The 18226-nt window shown below is 37.5% G+C and overlaps 1 protein-coding gene and 1 long non-coding RNA gene across 2 annotated transcripts; both read right to left on the bottom strand.

Moving 5' to 3' along the window:
* Positions 1-1634: 1634 nt before the first annotated feature.
* On the bottom strand, positions 1635-2312 carry LOC139128510 (uncharacterized). The gene has a single exon (XM_070694276.1). The coding sequence runs from the start codon at positions 2310-2312 to the stop codon at positions 1635-1637; it is 678 nt and encodes a 225-aa protein (XP_070550377.1).
* Positions 2313-14992: 12680 nt separating this feature from the next.
* LOC139128516 (uncharacterized) lies at positions 14993-17446 on the bottom strand. Its single transcript, XR_011551325.1, has 4 exons — positions 16939-17446; positions 15859-16143; positions 15445-15688; positions 14993-15250 (listed from the first exon to the last, which is right to left on the bottom strand). It is a non-coding gene; the product is annotated as an uncharacterized lncRNA (long non-coding RNA).
* Between the last annotated feature and the right edge of the window lie 780 nt (positions 17447-18226).

Consider the following 18226-nt stretch of genomic DNA (forward strand, 5'->3'; position numbering starts at 1 on the left):
TTTCAGTCCTTATTCTAACTTTGTTTCTCTGATTATCTTTCTCCTTGGCAAGTTCTGTTCTAGTAATTCTTTCAGTCCTCATTCTAACTTTGTTTTGTTGTTTATGTTTCTCCTTGGCAACCCTTACGAAAATAGTCTGTAGATATTCTATTGAACTCTGATATTCTATAGAAATTCTGTATATTTTATGGAAATCTGATGGAAATATGCTTCTGTTGAAATTCAATTGAAAATTTTCAATACAATTCTGTAGAAAAATTTAAATGTTATAGAATTTTAATGTGTATAGAAACTTTAAATTCTATTGAAGTTTGCTGATAATTTTCTGTAGAAAATCTGCAGAAATTAAACATATTTTTTATGGAATTTTTCGGTTCCATAGCTTTTGTGGAAATTTTTTTCTGTTTTTTTTTCCCCACAGTTTACACTGTTTCAGACTTAAGTTCATGTTTTTGCATGTTGGCATGAGCTTTGATAAGAACTCAGTGACATATATATAGCTGGTTCCAATATGGAAAGGTAGTGACATTTACCTATGGAGAGTTCTAAGCACATTCTCGTGTACCCTTTAATTCTGAAAAGCTATTTTCATTTACACACACATCCTAGGAAAATGTGTATAGTTTCAATTGTACCATTCCTTTTACCATTGCTTTTGTACATTTCATGACTGTACACAGACCAACCAGACTCTCTTTGTTTGATCCTAGTCAAGTGAGCTGACCTGTGCCTTTGCTTTGTTATGCAAATAGTTTCCTGCCTTTACAATGGGCTGATTACATAATAGTGTAGCCACGCATTATTCATTTGAACTTGAGGCAGTCCACAGTGCACATGGCTCTTATGAAAAGTACTAAAGTTCAACTCCAAATTGCATGGAACATTAGGATCCAAGGTCCATTAGCAAGATTCTAACAGTGTTATGAAGAAGGGAGCTCACTAATATGTCACAACTGTAAGGATCCACATTGCAGCATCAACTGAAAATTACGTGAGTTAAATACACAACACTTTAATTATGCACTTGGCTGAGGTCAAAACTGCTAGACTGGAGAGGTAGGCCTTGCATTCATATGTGTAGGTTGCTTTATGTTTTGTAGTCCCTGTATGTTTCATCAAGTTTGATCGATTGTTAATCATAATTCTTTTAGAAATAAACTACATGTTTATAATTTACTTGCTGACTGATTTTTGTGAGTTTTGCAGTAATTCATTGCATTGGTATCTATGGCAATATCATAAGGTGGTATTCCTTACTTAGTAAAAGTTTAACACATATTGTTGTCATACCTTCTAAGAGATTGAACTCGTATAAGACAAACAAACTTCTGTAAAAGAGTGCAAAAATTAAATATAGTTCTACAGAAATTCTACATAAAATTCTGTAGAATGTGGTAGAAATTCAATATAGTGCTACAGATACTCTGTAGAACGTGTATTGAATTTACATAGAAATTCTGTAAATTCTACAGAAATGATACAGAAAGTCTGTTGAATTTCTACAGAAAAAGGGGGCCAAAACTCCATTAAACTCTGTTAATTTCCATAAAGGTTCAGTAGAATTTCTGTAGAAATTCTGTATCACTTTAATTGAATTTTGTCATCAAATTCGATAGAATTTCTACAGAAAATTTTCATAAGGGAAGTTCTGTTCTATTAATTCTTGCACTCTTCATTCTAACTTTGTTTTGTTGTTTATCTTTCTCCTTGGCAAGTTCTGTTCTATTAATTCTTGCACTCCTCATTCTGACATTGTTTTGTTGTTTATCTTTCTCCTTGGCAAGTTCTGTTCTATTAATTCTTGCAGTCCTCTTTCTAACTTTGTTTTGTTGTTTATCTTTCTCCTTGACAAGTTCTGTTCTATTGCTTCTTTCAGTTCTCATTCTAACTTTGTTTTGTTGTTTATCTTTCTCCTTGGCAAGTTCTGTTCTATTAATTCTTTCACTCCTCATTCTGACTTTGTTTTGTTGTTTATCTTTCTCCTTGGCAAGTTCTGTTCTATTAATTCTTTCAGTTCTCTTTCTAACTTTGTTTTGTTGTTTATCTATCTCCTTGGCAAGTTCTGTTCTATTAATTCTTGCACTCCTCATTCTAACTTTGTTTTGTTGTTTATCTTTCTCCTTGGCAAGTTCTGTTCTATTAATTCTTTCAGTCCTCATTCTAACTTTGTTTTGTTGTTTATCTATCTCCTTGGCAAGTTCTGTTCTATTAATTCTTGCACTCCTCTTTCTAACTTTGTTTTGTTGTTTATCTGTCTCTTTGGCAAGTTCTGTTTTGTGTCTTCGCTCTTTATATTTCCTAAGTCTGTCCATTTGCTTTTCTTTACCTGCTTCTTTTTTTGAATTTTCTGTCCTTCAACTTTCTGATTCTATCCTGTTCTTTGGTGTTCTCTCTGTCTAATTCTGATCTGCTTTGTCTGATGACACTCATCCTTGTCCTTGCATTCTGTTTTCTCAACTGCTGCTTTTCCCTTTTCGATAGTTTTCTTTGGGTAGATGTTGTCTTTTGACTTAGCATATGTTGATCTTGTAGCACTTTTTGTGATGTAAAGTAGTTTTGAAGGGGGTTTGATTTATCACCTCTGTGTGACAAGTTGGTAATGATTGGCATTGCAGTGTTGCAAATAGATTGATTTTTTCTCAACACCAATATGAGGGTCAACCATTTGGCCAGAATACTTCAGCCAGCGTTTGTCAATCATGTATGTGTAAATGTTTGTATTCAGAAAATGGGATGTGGCAACAATTTCTACTTCACTAGCATATTTGCCAAGCTTGGCAATCTCACTTTGTAGCAAATATTGTTCAATAGTTTGTCCTTGAGTTCGTAGTATCTTTTCAAATTTGAATTTATTCCCTTTCAAATGTTCAACTATCTTTAATCTTATCAGACCATGATATTTTTCATTTCCAGCAACTAAATATGAGATAGCTCTGAAAAAGCAATTACCATCACCAATCAGATCTTTCGTCAATGGAACTCCCAGTGGAAAACCTTGGCCTTGAAAATGAACAGCATACTTCGGTGGAGTGATCTGAAATAATGATGCTTTTGCAGTTTGCCATGTGAAATCAGTTGGGTTGTAGGTGTATTTTGATGTTACAGTTTCAGAAGTGATATAGCAATTGTCATCATCAGTTACTGAGGTAGTGATCCTTGTTTCAGTTTCTACTTTTGGGGTTGAAGGTTGACAGGTTTTTATGAATTTTGTAGGTTCTCTCTCTTCTAGAGTACTCTTACGCTTATTGCTTTTCAAATCATCTGAGTTGATATGAGATTGGAATGCTGAAGTATTAATACTACATTCATCAGGCAAGTCATAGAAATTGTGACATGTGTTTTGTGTGTAGAGTAACACTGGGGTGATTTCAAATTGTACAGTTTTAAGGGGCTTTTCTGTCAATGTACAAACTAAATGTTGTAGATGTTTACAAAGGTCAGCAATCGAATCAACAGTAACTAAAACTGCATGGCCATCAGAATGTGCGTACCCTTCATCATTTCTACTGTGGGAATCAAACACATGGAATTGACCATTCATTTTAAATAACGCCATCCCATATTGCTCAATAATCAGAATTGCTTGTGAAGAAATTTCAAAGGCAGTTTGGAGTGCATTGTCTAATTTGTGTACAATGTTATCAGGGCTGACAGAATCACCAAGGTATCCAAACAGGGAAAAGCATGGATTGCAAGTGAAATACTGACATTTCAGTCTGAAGTTAACATTCAAATCTGTTACCTGTAAATACGGGCATGAATCTTTACTGTTTCTGTTTGGGTATACTTTATCATACAATGCTTTGCCCATATCAAGGATTGAATCAATAACTGCACTGTTCCAGTCTGGCATTCCAAGAATCTGAGAGTAAGCCAATGCTACCAGACTGTTAGTCATACATGTGCTGGTGCCAGTTGCACTTAATAAATACTTAAAGGAACCTTGATGGAAATTACCTGTAATTACTCTCTTGGTAGGATATGAAAGTACTGTGGTTGGAAAGACAGGACCTGGATTTGTTTCAATGTCACCACCTAACATGAGAAGCTGCTTCAAATAATGGTTACATAAATAAATTTGAATGATCCAGCTCAGAGAAAAGTACATGAATCTGGCCATTTTAAATTCCTGTTTGAAGTGTACACTATGGAAACCACCTATAGCAAGTCGGTACTGTTGCAGAGAGATGTCCATAATACTTGGTTTATTGGACTCACAAAATGAGATATCCCTTTGAAGTTTGGTGCTGAAAGTATCACACAAAAAAATGTTTGCGTAATTGAGGTGGTTAGAATAGGAAGTGTTCAACGTGTAACAGGTTTATGAATCAACAAATTCAGAAAAGGTTTGTTTAGCAAAGTATCTTTTAAATATACTTTGGAAACTAAATTGTTTCAAAGTCAGTAGTTTTTGTTTCAAATTAGTACAATTTCTTGTAACTTCAAGGGGCAATATTCTGCTACCAATAGTTCGCTATTGTAGAAGTCCACTGATTAGTATGCTGTTTAATTACAGTATATCAGTTATGTTCAAGTTCTGTAAATAGGTATTGTCTTTGTGATTCTAGTATCAGCTTCTGTATTGAATATTCCTTTAAGTATTCCGTATTTTGGTTCTATAATGGCCTATGTTCAGGCCAGCAGCTAGGATGGTTATGCGTTCCAACCTCTGCTAAATTCCCAAACACACACTTCGATTGGGAGTACTCCGCACGAGTATATATCAGGTATGTTCAAGGTCTGTATATGGTATCGTATTTGTGCTTCTAGTATTAGATTCCGTATTGAATATTCCTGTAAGTATTTTGTATTTTGGTTCTATGATGGCCTATATTCAGGCCAGCAGCTAGGATGGTTATGCGTTCCAACCTCTGCTCAATTCCCAAATTGGGAGTACTCCGCACGAGTACCGTTAGTGACCCAGGCACTAACAAACTTCTTCTTTCGTATCTGAAAAAGAAATGAAAAGGGATTATTTCAGACATGAACATTATTACTGGTGTACATATTTAACACATGGCTTGTCACACATAATTCATGAAAATTAGAATACTTGATATAATTCATTAACAACTGTGATTTGTAAATGGTTCATTGTTTACGTTGTGAACACTTTTAGTATTGTGAATTACAAACTTCTCATCTGTCTGAGAGATGCTTTGAAGTATCAGAGACACCATCGGATTGAACTCATGTTACCAAATGTTACAATAAAAATACAAATTATTGCCACACCATAATTTCTTCCTTTGAAGTGATCTTTATACAATTAAAATCAAATCAAATTATTTATTATGAACAATTAACATATGCGAGAAAAGACTCTGTACTATAATTCATTCAGAAAATGCCCTCAGAGGTGATAAGGCAGCATCAAGTGGACTTCAGTCAATTTTCTGTATACCAACTTCTATGTGATCTTAAGAACATACAAGTGCTAGCAAACTTCAAAATTTTAGTATATCACTAACTGTATTTCGTCATTTTTGTTCACAAAACTGAAGGTAGATTTAGAATCGCCACTAAAGCACGCATACTTTACATTGTGTTCTAGCGTGGCGCGAGGCCATAGCCGGGAACATGCACACAACATGAGATGCACACATCGTACGTTGGGCTACCCTAATTCATATTTTTCCCTGTTCGATAAAGTACGGCTTTTTGTCACCAATGTCATCTTCATATGTCAAGTAATTACAATTCTGAATCTGGCAATTCTAAAACAGAACCACCATAAAAATGCCGTACGGAAAACGTGGGGCCCGTACAGGATATTTGACCTGTGCTAGTATCGGCACTCAAGACGCCGCAACCGCCGGAGTTTCAAGTTTAACGTGCCATAACTGCGTAATGACGGAAAATGCCACAACAATTTTTTCTACATTTTCTGAGATTTACTAAACAACATCTATGCAAATTAATTCGGTGTTTCATGCTTGCTTATTTTTTTTATCAAGGGAAATGTAAGACACGGTAGTGATTTCCCACTGTGTCATGTACGTATTAACGTCACTGAAAACCCTAACCCTATATTTAGACAGCAGTTTTTGAAACGAGTTCTACATGTTTCCGTTTACTCTACATATATACACAGTATTTGCTGGAAAAAATCGAAACAAGGATGACGAAACGTTCTGGCCTGGGTCCCGAAACGACTCGGCCGGAAATAGAGCGGCCGAAACGATCAGTGAGTTAGTATCACACCACATCATCGCCATTTTGAGATCCACGGCCGCCGGCCACGCACAATATGTATCGAATATCGTGTTAAGTTTGAGAAAACGTGGCACGTTGCTTCCCAAGTTCGGCGATTACAAAAATACTGCGAATGTTCACATCGTGGACATCATAAATTTAACGATACCACTAAAATGCTTTGTCAACATTATTCAAAATCAGACACGCTACTCTAGCCGTTCAAGATGCACTCTGCACCGACTGTAGTTGTACATTACATAAACATGCACAATGCACATGACACAAATGGAGTAGCAACACATCGTACGAGCCACATCGTACTTTGTCACTTTCAGATAACGCCTTCTTTTATCGCCATAATCAAATTATCCATTACACACCTACCGTACACACATTAATGAATGATCCGTAACTATACGTACCTGTTGTTGATAGCGAATCGCGTCAAAAATCGTAGACAAATTGACGGCTCCGTGCATGAGTATGTACACACGCTCATAACGTAACGGCTTTATTGAAAACGGATTCACATTCGTACTAAGATCCAGCAAATTTCATCGTTGCATTACAAGAAATTTCTCGGCATAAAAGGCAGCTGATATATCTGTAGTTCATTTTCATTGAAATAGTACAATCATAGACACTCGAAAAAGGAACATTTTACACTACTATGTCTAATATTTTTAACAGTTTTTGATCTGCCATGAAGAAAGTACCGTTAAGCAAATTTCAGATTCGGATTCGGGGTTATTTTGCTGCGAACTTCAAGAGCTGAGTTTGCGGTCATTTTATTCAATACCACAAAAACAACATGCAAAAAATTATGCACTTACTTACCACATTTTGCCCGGTAAAAGTACAAGATCTGTCATATTTTAGCTCATTTTTTATTAATTAAAACACCATTAATAGTATCATTAATACCATACATGGCTGTCTGGCAGCCATATATAAGATCATATTGCAAAAGTAACGTTATATCCAAACTAAAGTTACAGTGTGTTGTTCTTGTGCCATGTTTGAAAGGAATGGCCAAAAACTGTCTGACTATTGGCTGTGTACATCAAATACAGGAAACAAAATGGCCGCCACACGGCCATATTGGATCATATCAAAAACAAATTGACGTGCATATGTATGACATAAGGAGTAATCCTTGTACCAAGTTTGAATGAAATCGCTCCAGGCATCTCTGAGATATCTGCGTGAACGGACGGACGCACGCACGCACGGACGCACGCACGCACGCACGGACATGACCAAACCTATAAGTCCCCCCGGACGGTGTCCGTGGGGACTAATTATATGCAAATCTTCCTAACCAAATGCGGCGCTCAACTGAAATTAGTGGATAACTTGCCTGTCCGGATATCACAAAAAGGAGACAAGCACATACAGCAGATTGTTATTCCAATGACACGAGCAGGACAATCTCTGAGTGTGCTTCATGATGAGATGGGCTACTTTGGGCTATCCAAAACAAAGGCTGCTGATGGTTCAAGGTATTTCTGCTCCAATTGAAAAAAGATTCGAACACATGGTTCCATTCTTGTTAAGTATGCTTGCAACGTAAGGCACCAACTACTCGTGACAATCCTGTAGAGAGTGGATTACCCATCCCAAATGAACCTCAGATGCGTTGCAACGTGGACTTTGTTGGACTTCTCACAACAACGCCAAGAGGAAACAAATTCATCTTTTGACTGACAGATCCCATCAGCAAATGGGTGAAGGCATTTGCAGTGCCAGATGAATCAGCGAGTAGACATTACATACAATGCAATTGTCTGTAGATATGGTGTACCGCGAGTGTTAATTTCTGATCAAGGAAAGAATTTTGAGGCAGAGGCAAGGGTCACACAGGAACAGTTTCATCGCCTTTGCATTCAGTGTACACATAGTTATCCATGTAATCCGATAGGAAATGGCCAAGCAGAACAAATGAACAAGACAACAGCTTAACGTCTTGCTATGGTTCCAGAGGTGACGGACCAAACAGATTAGGATGAGAAACTACAAACGCATTGTCAGCCATTCAAACGGCTGAAAGTAGTGTGACACAGACAACCCCTTATTACATGCTGTTTGGCTACCTGCCAAGGAAGAAGACAGACTCTGCTTTCTTCCACAAGCATAGCTGGAGAGGGATAGATGTTAAGGATTACTTAAAGCAATTGAAACTCTGAAAAAAGTCCACGTCTACTAGTTATAAATTACTAGAGGAACACGAGGCACGCCAAAAGAAGAGATTCAAAAGTTTATGTTGAGACTTTTACAACAAAGAAATTGCCAAAGGACAGATGACAAGGACCGTATGTTGTCAAAAAGTCAACCTATTTAGCAGAGTACCCAGCTCAGGAGCGCCAGTGGATGAACTGTTTCCAGATGATACATGTATATTGTTAGAATCTGGCGATAGTAAGACCAATGTTGACTTGCCAAATCGAGTGGCATCACCATCAAAGGTGTAAGATGCGACTACTGAACAGAGAGAAGAGACAATTCAAAGGCCACATCGAATGCCGCAAGCTCCTTGGTGGCACTAGACTACTGCATGGCTGATGACAGTGACCGATGTTCTAATTCTGCATGTTTTCATGTTCAAGTCTTAAACGTGTTATGTTGAACTTCAACTTGTTGAGTTTCGGTGTTAAATGCTTTGTTTTGCTATTCTAGGGGGATGATAAAAGTGACTTTTGACATCTGATTCCTACAAAAATAGCACTTAATACCCTTGACACAGGATCGCCCAAAACGCTGGCCAACACTCAACACTGCTCAATAAGTACAACTCAACTATTGCCAATGACAAAATGGCGCCCTCCTGTGTTTGTTTCTCTCTCTTCTCTGCACACGCTCTAGATACATTGTAAAACAGAATGAATTCTTACTGGAATGGATTTTAGTTTGCTATCCCTGAACGTGAATGGAATCAGATCCCATAAAGAGTTCACCTGGTTGAAAAAAAGCCTTATTTAACAATGTTACAAGAAACCCATTTTACAAAAACACTCTGAGTTTGTCCGGAACAAACAATGGAAGGGCAAGGTATTTTATGCACACGGAAATGAATTTAGCTGCGACGTTATAATTTTAATCAAAAACACTATCAATATTGAAATTCACAATACGATTTCTGATCCAGAGGGTAGATATTTATGTTGAATTGCTACAATCCAGAACAAAGATTTTCTCTTTTTCAACACCTATGCACCAAATCAGCCAAGTAATCAGAGTCATTTGTATCATGTTTATCATGCTATACACAATCTTTTAATGACTCACAATATAGACGGAGATAAGCGGGTAGTCCTAGGAGGTGACTTCAACAGATGTATAAAACTTAACTTGGAAAGAGCGGGTTGTAATTTGAAAAACCACCCAACAGTTCAGTTATCAATCAATTCATTAATTGAGGATCTTGAATTACTTGATATATGCAATGTGAGAAGGCCAAATGCAAAACGCTTAAAGGGCTGGTGAAGAGTAAAAAAAAATGCTGAAAAGGTGATTTTCACTCATTAAATAATGCATGGAAAGGTACTAGCAAAAATACATTGCACCAGAACGACCCGATCGACTATGGCGGCTTGACCAGCAAGGCTACCAGAATGGTAAGATGCTATGTAACGCTGTCTCAAACAAACATGAATTCTTCGCATGTTAGCAAATTGTTCATAGTCAGGAACACACGAGGGAGAAAATGGGCGATGTAGAAAGTCACTATCATTTGTTGTTTGTCTCTACATTTGTAAGGGCAACAAGTAGTTTCGGCACTTGTTGGTGTCGGCCGATAATTTTCACGACCCGGTTGTGTCTGCCCCAACGCCCTATGCGTTTTGGCCCCGAGTACACTTGAGGTCGTTACAAAACATTGTCCCTTGATAGAAAATTAAAGTGGTAGCGCTAGATTTTGGGCAATACGTGGTAGCTGTAAGTCTCTAGCAATTTGTGTGAGTCATACTGACAAAACCGCTCTCGCGCACTGTTCGTATTATCGTACTGTCGTCTAGTGTCATTCCTGACAAAACGATATAGACTATAGGCTACGCCGATAAAGGTCGAAAGTGCTACGCTGTCAGGGCCGAACAAACAAAAATTGTTCCTTTAAAAGCCCCAAGAGTTGTAACTTTGTAGAATTTGTCACCCCAAGATATAATCCGATTTTCTCTGATATTTATTGCAATCCACCTAATAAATGATGTAGCCTTTATCTGTGTTTCAAGAAATTCTGTTTGTGTTCATTTTTAAATTCCTGCCATTTTGAAAAACTTATAATATTGTCAAAGTGAAGTGAAGTGAAGCTCATCCAAGGCTCTATACTTAAAATGATGTAACTTCAGTTCTGAAGCCCAACTTCATGCTATTTTCACAGGTGCATGTGCAGCCACTGCCAAACAATGCCCACAGCTGTTGAGTGTGTTTGCTGTGCTGAAATCCGCAAGTGATGGATAAAAGGATGACAGGGCAGGAGCGGTTTCATCGAAAATTAACCTGTATTACAGACCATCCTGGAATGCAAGCAGTGTGCCTTTGTCCTGATGGATTACAGGTGGCGTGGCTAACATACAAGCAGTAGTACAAAGGGAAGCATTCAATGGACCCCAGGATGCCAAGTACAGACACATTGCGTATAGACAGTTTGTCCGCTGGTGCTGGGAGTTCCTTGGTAAAGACAACCGGACTGTACTACCAGCTTGTGCTGTGTCTTGTATCAGGGCACACTTCCCACCTCCAGGTGAAGAAGAAAATTTTGTTTTTAAAGGGTTTCTTGTTGCTGAGGACAATCTTCCAGAACTGCATTGATACATTCTGCATAATTAGTAGTGTCAAATCATACTCAAGGTGAATCTGTTTTGTTATTCTGAGTAACTGGGTATTTTTAAACTTTATTGACCTTTCCTGTGAATTGCACACTGAGTTTCAGTTGACAAAGTAATGGGGAAACCACAGACTGTACCCACTGAATGGTCATGTAACGTCAACCAAACAAGGAGGTGAAAAAACATAGGGCCAAAGTCCTGAAGCTACTATAGACATGGACACAAAATTAAGTATTTCCTGACTGTATGAAATTATCACACTAAGGTCATCCTACGGACCTGTAAACCAAATATTAAAACTGTCTGACCAGCAGTTTTGAAAAACAAGCGACTCAACAGTTGACAGAGCTCTGTTGTGTTATGTAGAGAATACCTTTTGTGACACATGTATTGATGAAAAAGGTGAATATCTTTGATAGCTCATTTCAGGGTGGCCTAACCAAAAATGGAAAAAAATTCCGTAACATTACAGATTTGCATATTTCATCACAATTTTAACAAATCTAAGTTGGGTTATCCCTAGGGACCTGTATACCAAATAACAAAGCTGTCTGCCCAGTGGTTATGAAGAAGATTTTTTACCAAAAATGCCTTTTTTGGTGCTAATATGCATATTTTCAATAATATCAAAAAATTAATAAAAGAGTTTCTCAAAATCATATATTTTATCCACACAACAAATATCAAATAGTAAGTACTGCAGTTCTCAAGATATTTGAGTGGACGGACGCCTCACAAACGGACAAACATACATACATACATACCGTACATGCTGACAGTGCACGCCAGACAGATACCCATCCCAATAGCTTCTATAGACTATATTAGTCTATAGTAGCTAATAAACAAGAGTTAATTACAATCTAATTAAAGTAAACAAGACTTGCTTAAATAAAGATTTTCGTCATAAAAAAAACAGCATATCTGTCAGGTTATAAAGAATCTTAAGCTGGTTATCTTTTAACAGTATTTTCATCCTATTAACCAGCACATTTTAACTTTCAAATTCACATTGTAAGTAAGTTCTGTTGAATAAGTTGAGACTGTACGTACTCAGAGAAAGCACACTGAAGAGACAAATGTTGTTTGAAACTTAAGAAGTTCAAGGTCATCAAAAGCATCATGTAACACTTTCATTACACTGTTTACACAGATTGCGTAATTGCTATAAATAGCACATGAGGAATCTTACAGCCCAGCTTTACCATAAAAACCCTATCACTTTGACCACACTTTTAATTACCACTCTATTTTTTTCCTTACCAAGTCAACCATAAATGGAAATTAGAACTTTCTCTATCTCTATTTATTTGACCACCCTATCATGACAAACTATTTTGAGCAATTTCTTTTAGATAACATACAGGGCACAATAAATGACGGTTCAGAATATGTCAAAGTTGGGATTCAGGAAAGTTGCCTTTACATGTTTTAATCCTCCAAGATGGTAAGCATTTCACTATGAACTGTCAAAAAAAGTTGAACTTTCTGATAATTCTACACTAAATTATTTTGGCTTTGATGATTTCCTAATTAATTCAATTATTTAAATTCATATTAATTATTTTTTTCTGAGTGAATTGATAGGGTTTATACAGTACAAGCATTACATACAATGTAAGTCAAATTTTGATCAAAAATGACAAAAAAATTCCTTAAAAATACAGATTTGCATATTTCATCACAATTTGAACAAATCTAAGTTGGGTTGTCCCTAGGGACCTGTATACCAAATAACAAAGCTGTCTGACCAGCGGTTATGAAGAAGAAGATTTTTTACCAAAAACACCTTTTCTGGCATTAATTTGCCTATTTTCAACAATATCAAAAAATTAAAAAAAATAGTTTCTCAAAATCATATTTTTCATCTACACAACAAATATCAAACCAGTAAGTACTGTGGTTCTCAAGATATTTGAGTGGACGGACGCCTCACAAATGGACATACATATATACATACATACATACATACATACATACATACATACATACAGACTGACGACGGACGGATACCCATCCCAATAGCTTCTATAGACTATAGTCTATAGTAGCTAAAAGACTATGAGCCAGCTGTTTATTGTCATTATTGTAAAAATAGTGCAATTTAATGCTTGAATAAAAGTGTTGTATAGCACAGTTGTGTATCAAACTCCGTCTTGCAAATTTAATTAGATGTAATTTTCACGAAAGCGTGTACAGTGTTCGGCAATGAAAGTTTCCTTGTCTTGCTTGGAAAGAGCTGCAGTAAGGAACTTTGGGTCTTCAACTCTCAGAACATCAGTCCTAAATTTCCTTGGGTTTTGAGCTAATTTCTATACCTCAGAGAAGCAGTCGTTCATGTGACCTATACAAATTATAAAAGGTTTACATACAATACAAAAGTATATGATCACTACATTTCACATGGTTGTAAATTGATAATTAAAGAAAACTAGTATTTTCATCATCAGTATTTGAAAACTCAGTGCCCACACCGTGAACCACACGGTGGAAAGAATCACGAAATGATTTTTTTATTTGGAATCATGGTATGAATAATAATTCAAAACAATACAGGCAATGTGCTTTTAACTATTAATATTTTCTTCGTTGACTGGCGCATGGTTGTACACTGAAATACTTACCACACATGTATGTTGCCTCAACCAGGACCTTTTTGAGGGAATAGCCACCATTCTTGTACTTAGGATATGCAATGCTGTAACAGCTAACTCCTTCCTTCGTCACTTTGTCCCCTCCCAGCATTTTCATTGTAATGCATTGCAGCAAGTCTTACTCTGGATTAAGTAGCACAAAAAACAAAAGCAAATAAGAACATGGTCGAGAAAATTATGTGCTGGTAGTTCTTGGTTAGAATCTGAAATGACGAGACTCTTTGAATGGGAATGCATGTCCATTTTTTGAGTTCACAATTCCTACCTGGTATTTGAATTATTCCATTGCATTGCTCCTATAAACAAGAAAAAGGCAGTATGTACTGGTACTGCTGGTAGGGATTTCACTTCCAAACATCAAGAGACAACCCACCCACCTGCTGCACATTCCTTTGTAGGAAAACGTGTACATTTTGGGTACAAAATGATTAACAATACTATTTGATAAGCCTCTACACCACTGGTCTGCCCATGATGTGACATCTTCTGTACATCATTTACAAACATGGTCTTGGTAAGGAGTTCTACCACTTTGACATTCACTTTAGTACCTATCAATAAAATATGTAAGCTTAATGAGTTAACTAAATCGTAGACCCTCGAGAAAAATGTTTTTTCTCGACGGTCTATGACTAAATGTCCCTCTATTTACAGTTGTCAAGATCACACGCATATAATGCTACATTGAATGAACTTTATAGCAAACTGTCATCATATAGCTGAAAGAAAAGGAATGCGCACACTGCAAAACTATTTCCTAATAAGTATAATGTATGATTACTTCTCAGAGTTACAGGCATGTCTCAAAACCATGTGTATTGGCACTGGTGTGGAAAAGCTTACCAGGTAATAGCCAGAGTTTGCCCCTGGTAATTGGAGGATGTGAACAGTTTTCATGAAAATTCTGTATGTGGTCCACGCAAGCAAGCCATTTCTTCTTCTTCTTCTCTGCTGTTGTTGATGACAGCGCACACCAGTACAAGTGGCACTTGATGCTCATGATCCACTCCTTCATGACAGACATGTTCTTATTTTTGGCCAGTGCCATCAGCTTTTTGCATAAACCTGAAAATTATACTGTGTTGTCAATACATACAATGTGCACTTCTGTTGTAATTAGTGACATTTAATCTAATCATTCATGTACTACTCTGTTCCATTGACGAGGACAAGAGACCCTACTGTTCGGCGATGGTGAAGCTTCCATTGCATGTTGACATACAGTGTATCTTGGATAACAATGGAAGTCACAGATACTTTCATTTCTATTTACATACTGTACTAGATACTGAATTATATCAATTCCCTTTACTTGACTCTGATACAGTACAGGCATGAAAGAAATATATTTGACAAAAACTGTTCATATTTACAAATGCTCTGACCTTTCACAATATGCCAACAATCAAAGTAATGGGTGACATTGGTCCAGTTTTCCCTGATCCATTTTGCTACCCGACGATGCCTGTCAGTAATAATAGCTTTAACTTCAACATCTTTGTACGCTTCCAACTCTTGGCGGCACCTTTTCAAGCCCTCCAGCTCCATTCCATAGCTACTTCCAACCTCATTACTCTGCAGGATGATAACAACAACAATAACAACTGTAGTATTGAATGCAAGAACAAAAAGTACAATATGTGACTTAATGAAACATAACATTTCATTTGTGATGAAAGTTTGCAAAGGTAAAATTTTTGTCACTCCCCCCAACACACACACATACACATACACACACACAATTGTTCTGTCATCAATTTCATGTTTACCTGGACCAACTGGACGATTAACACTTTGTTAACATTGAGTTCCATTAAATTGTAACTTCCATATTTGGCAGAGTGACCCATGGAATCACACCTTGCATCACCACCAAGTATCAACTCCTTATGCCTGAGGGAAGTGAACAGAGCACCCTGTTTCTTTTTCCAGACAGTGGCTATGGCATCATACATGTAGGATGCCTGGTGGTGAAAGTATGTCCTCGTGGTGTGGCACTGGATATTTAGAAAGCTGAAAAAAACATACCTGTTTATTAGTAAATTGAAAGTTGCAATTAAAACTCTATCATGCAAAAGAGTAAAAACCATCACACACCTTGGTTATTACACAATTCTCACACTTAAAAACAAAAGTTTAGTCCTTATATAATGTATTCCATGATTGAGGTGAATGTGTCATACCTGAACATCCTTAAAGCTTTTCTTGGCAAGCTCCCAGAAAAGAGAATTGCACAGTTGAGCAGCAGATTCAGGGTTGGTATGTTTCTGATGAATGGCTGATTACACCACTCCTGCTTATTACCACAGGAGGTGCATACAGCCCTGACCTTAAGCAGGGTTCCACACACATAGCGATGACATGTATTTGTGGCTCTGCACACTGTACAAAGAGCAAAGAGGGCCATCAGTGAAGACTCAAAGACAATATATTTCCTCTGTTTGTGTAAGTCTTCATTTCCATCGTTCCTGAAAAAAATCAAACATAGATCATAAATTACATATACCGGTAATGCGCCTTTATTGTAGTCATTCTCAAGGGTTTATTCAATAGATGTAATCCATTTGATTGAAAATGCCAATTTCGCATGTCACTGAAATATGCAAATTTGCATTTAATTTCATATTGGAAAGAGGGAAACCAGGAATTGCAAATAAATCCTTCACTATGAAGTGAGGCATTTAAGTAAAATGACAGTGATTCTTATTTCACTAGGTAAAGGTAAATTTCACAGTGATCACATGATGAGCTTACCTGACTTCATCAAACCTGATTCCTCCCGGATGTGTCATTCTCAGAGTCTGATATGTCTCCATCTTCATGAGTTTCTTCAATGCCATAGTTTGGATCTTCCTCTTCTGCATCCTCTCCCTCTGATATTTCCATTTCTTCATCAATGTCAGACAAAGGCTGATCATATGTAGCGGATCTGGCTCTTCTCTTTCTTTTTGTTGGGTATGGGATTGCAGAGGTACCGGTAAGTCACACTGCACACCAATGGATTTATGACGGGGTCTCATACTGCATTTTTCACATGGAGGAGTGTACTTCAGTGTCTGTATTTCTGTACAAAGGAAAAAAATGGAAATAAATCCTTACATTTTTAAAGGAATTTCATAAAAAAACGTTTCAAACAATTCTATAAATTGTAGCAGGAAATTGGAAAACTGCATAGAACAATCATGAATGAACTATGGTCGATGAAACATAACGTGCCTGTATTTGATATGATGGTGTCTTGCTGTTGTGTGAGCGTAACTTACTTTTGTCAGTTGACAAAGGATGTGTCATTTCACATGATCGCAATTGTTCTGGCTGACTGATGACACTTGGTGATTCATCGGTTGGGATAGTTGGTTCTGGCTCAACTGTTGGCTCTGCACTCGCTGCTTCTTGTAATGAACTGACGGCAAGAGCCACCAATCTCTTACGTTCACGTTTAGCAGCTGCAGCTCTAGGAGTGTGTGGGCTGAGGTGAGCACCCTGATCTTGGTGAGTGGTGGGAGTAGGTGGACGGAGTTGAATAGTAGGAACGGCATCTGCAACGAGCATCAGTCTGGTATAGAAAAGAAAGTTACAGCCAGTGAACAAGAGTATTAATGAATATTGTTAACTACAAAAAAGATAGGGAAATAAAACCTGCACGGAAATCATAAAAAAGTCTTTCGGCCCGGCTACACGTCCACGAGGAGACGTACGCTTAGCTGTAAGACATGCAGGCCTGCTACGCAGGTTAATGCACACGTTTCGGCACCAAGGCATTTCGGACTCCCAATTTCTGGCCGTAAGTCGTATGTCAACATTCACGTTCACACTTTCTTGCGAGAACGTGGTCAAAAACCGTACCAAAAAAATCGTAATATCATTTTCCAATTTGTGAAAAAGCTTCTACTGATTCTACAAAAGTTTGACGGCGGTGCCGAAAAGGCACGGCAAAAGTCACATAAAATGCACATAAAAGTACTGGCCGCAACGCAAAAGTCACACTTACGAATATGACGCTTCAGTAAATTACTAATTAGTTTGCAAAAAATATCGAAACAGGGATGCCGAAGCGTCTTGAGTTGCAGTGTTAAAACAACTCGGGGCCGGAAATAGAGAGGCCGAAACGACTTGGGCCGAAACGACTAGTCACCGCCACGCAGGACGAGCTAAGGCACATACGTTTTTTTATCAATGGAACATTCATGATTTTTGGATGATTTGAAAGGGTGATTTTTTTTCGGCAACTAAGGCTTAGGTCTGTTGTAGATGTAACTTGTACTGAATTATATACGTCGCCAAGTGTGAACCTCTGATATCGATATCGTTTGACGCGAAGTACATCATTATACGACGTTGCGCAACACATGGTTTTGCCACGTAGAAATGCCTGGAAAGCAATCACAGCAGTCCTTCGCTCACATCGGTTTCGAACTCGTGGGCTAGGACAACAGCACCAAAATAATCAAGCCGATCACTACTTTTATCAATAATCTTACAAATTAGGGCTTACCTTCTGGCAAATCCGTGATCGTATTCCATGAGGTTGGCAAAACAATCGTCGGTAAA

The sequence above is a fragment of the Ptychodera flava genome, unplaced genomic scaffold (genome assembly GCF_041260155.1).
Source record: "Ptychodera flava strain L36383 unplaced genomic scaffold, AS_Pfla_20210202 Scaffold_57__1_contigs__length_852473_pilon, whole genome shotgun sequence".
Taxonomy (NCBI): Eukaryota; Metazoa; Hemichordata; class Enteropneusta; family Ptychoderidae; genus Ptychodera; species Ptychodera flava.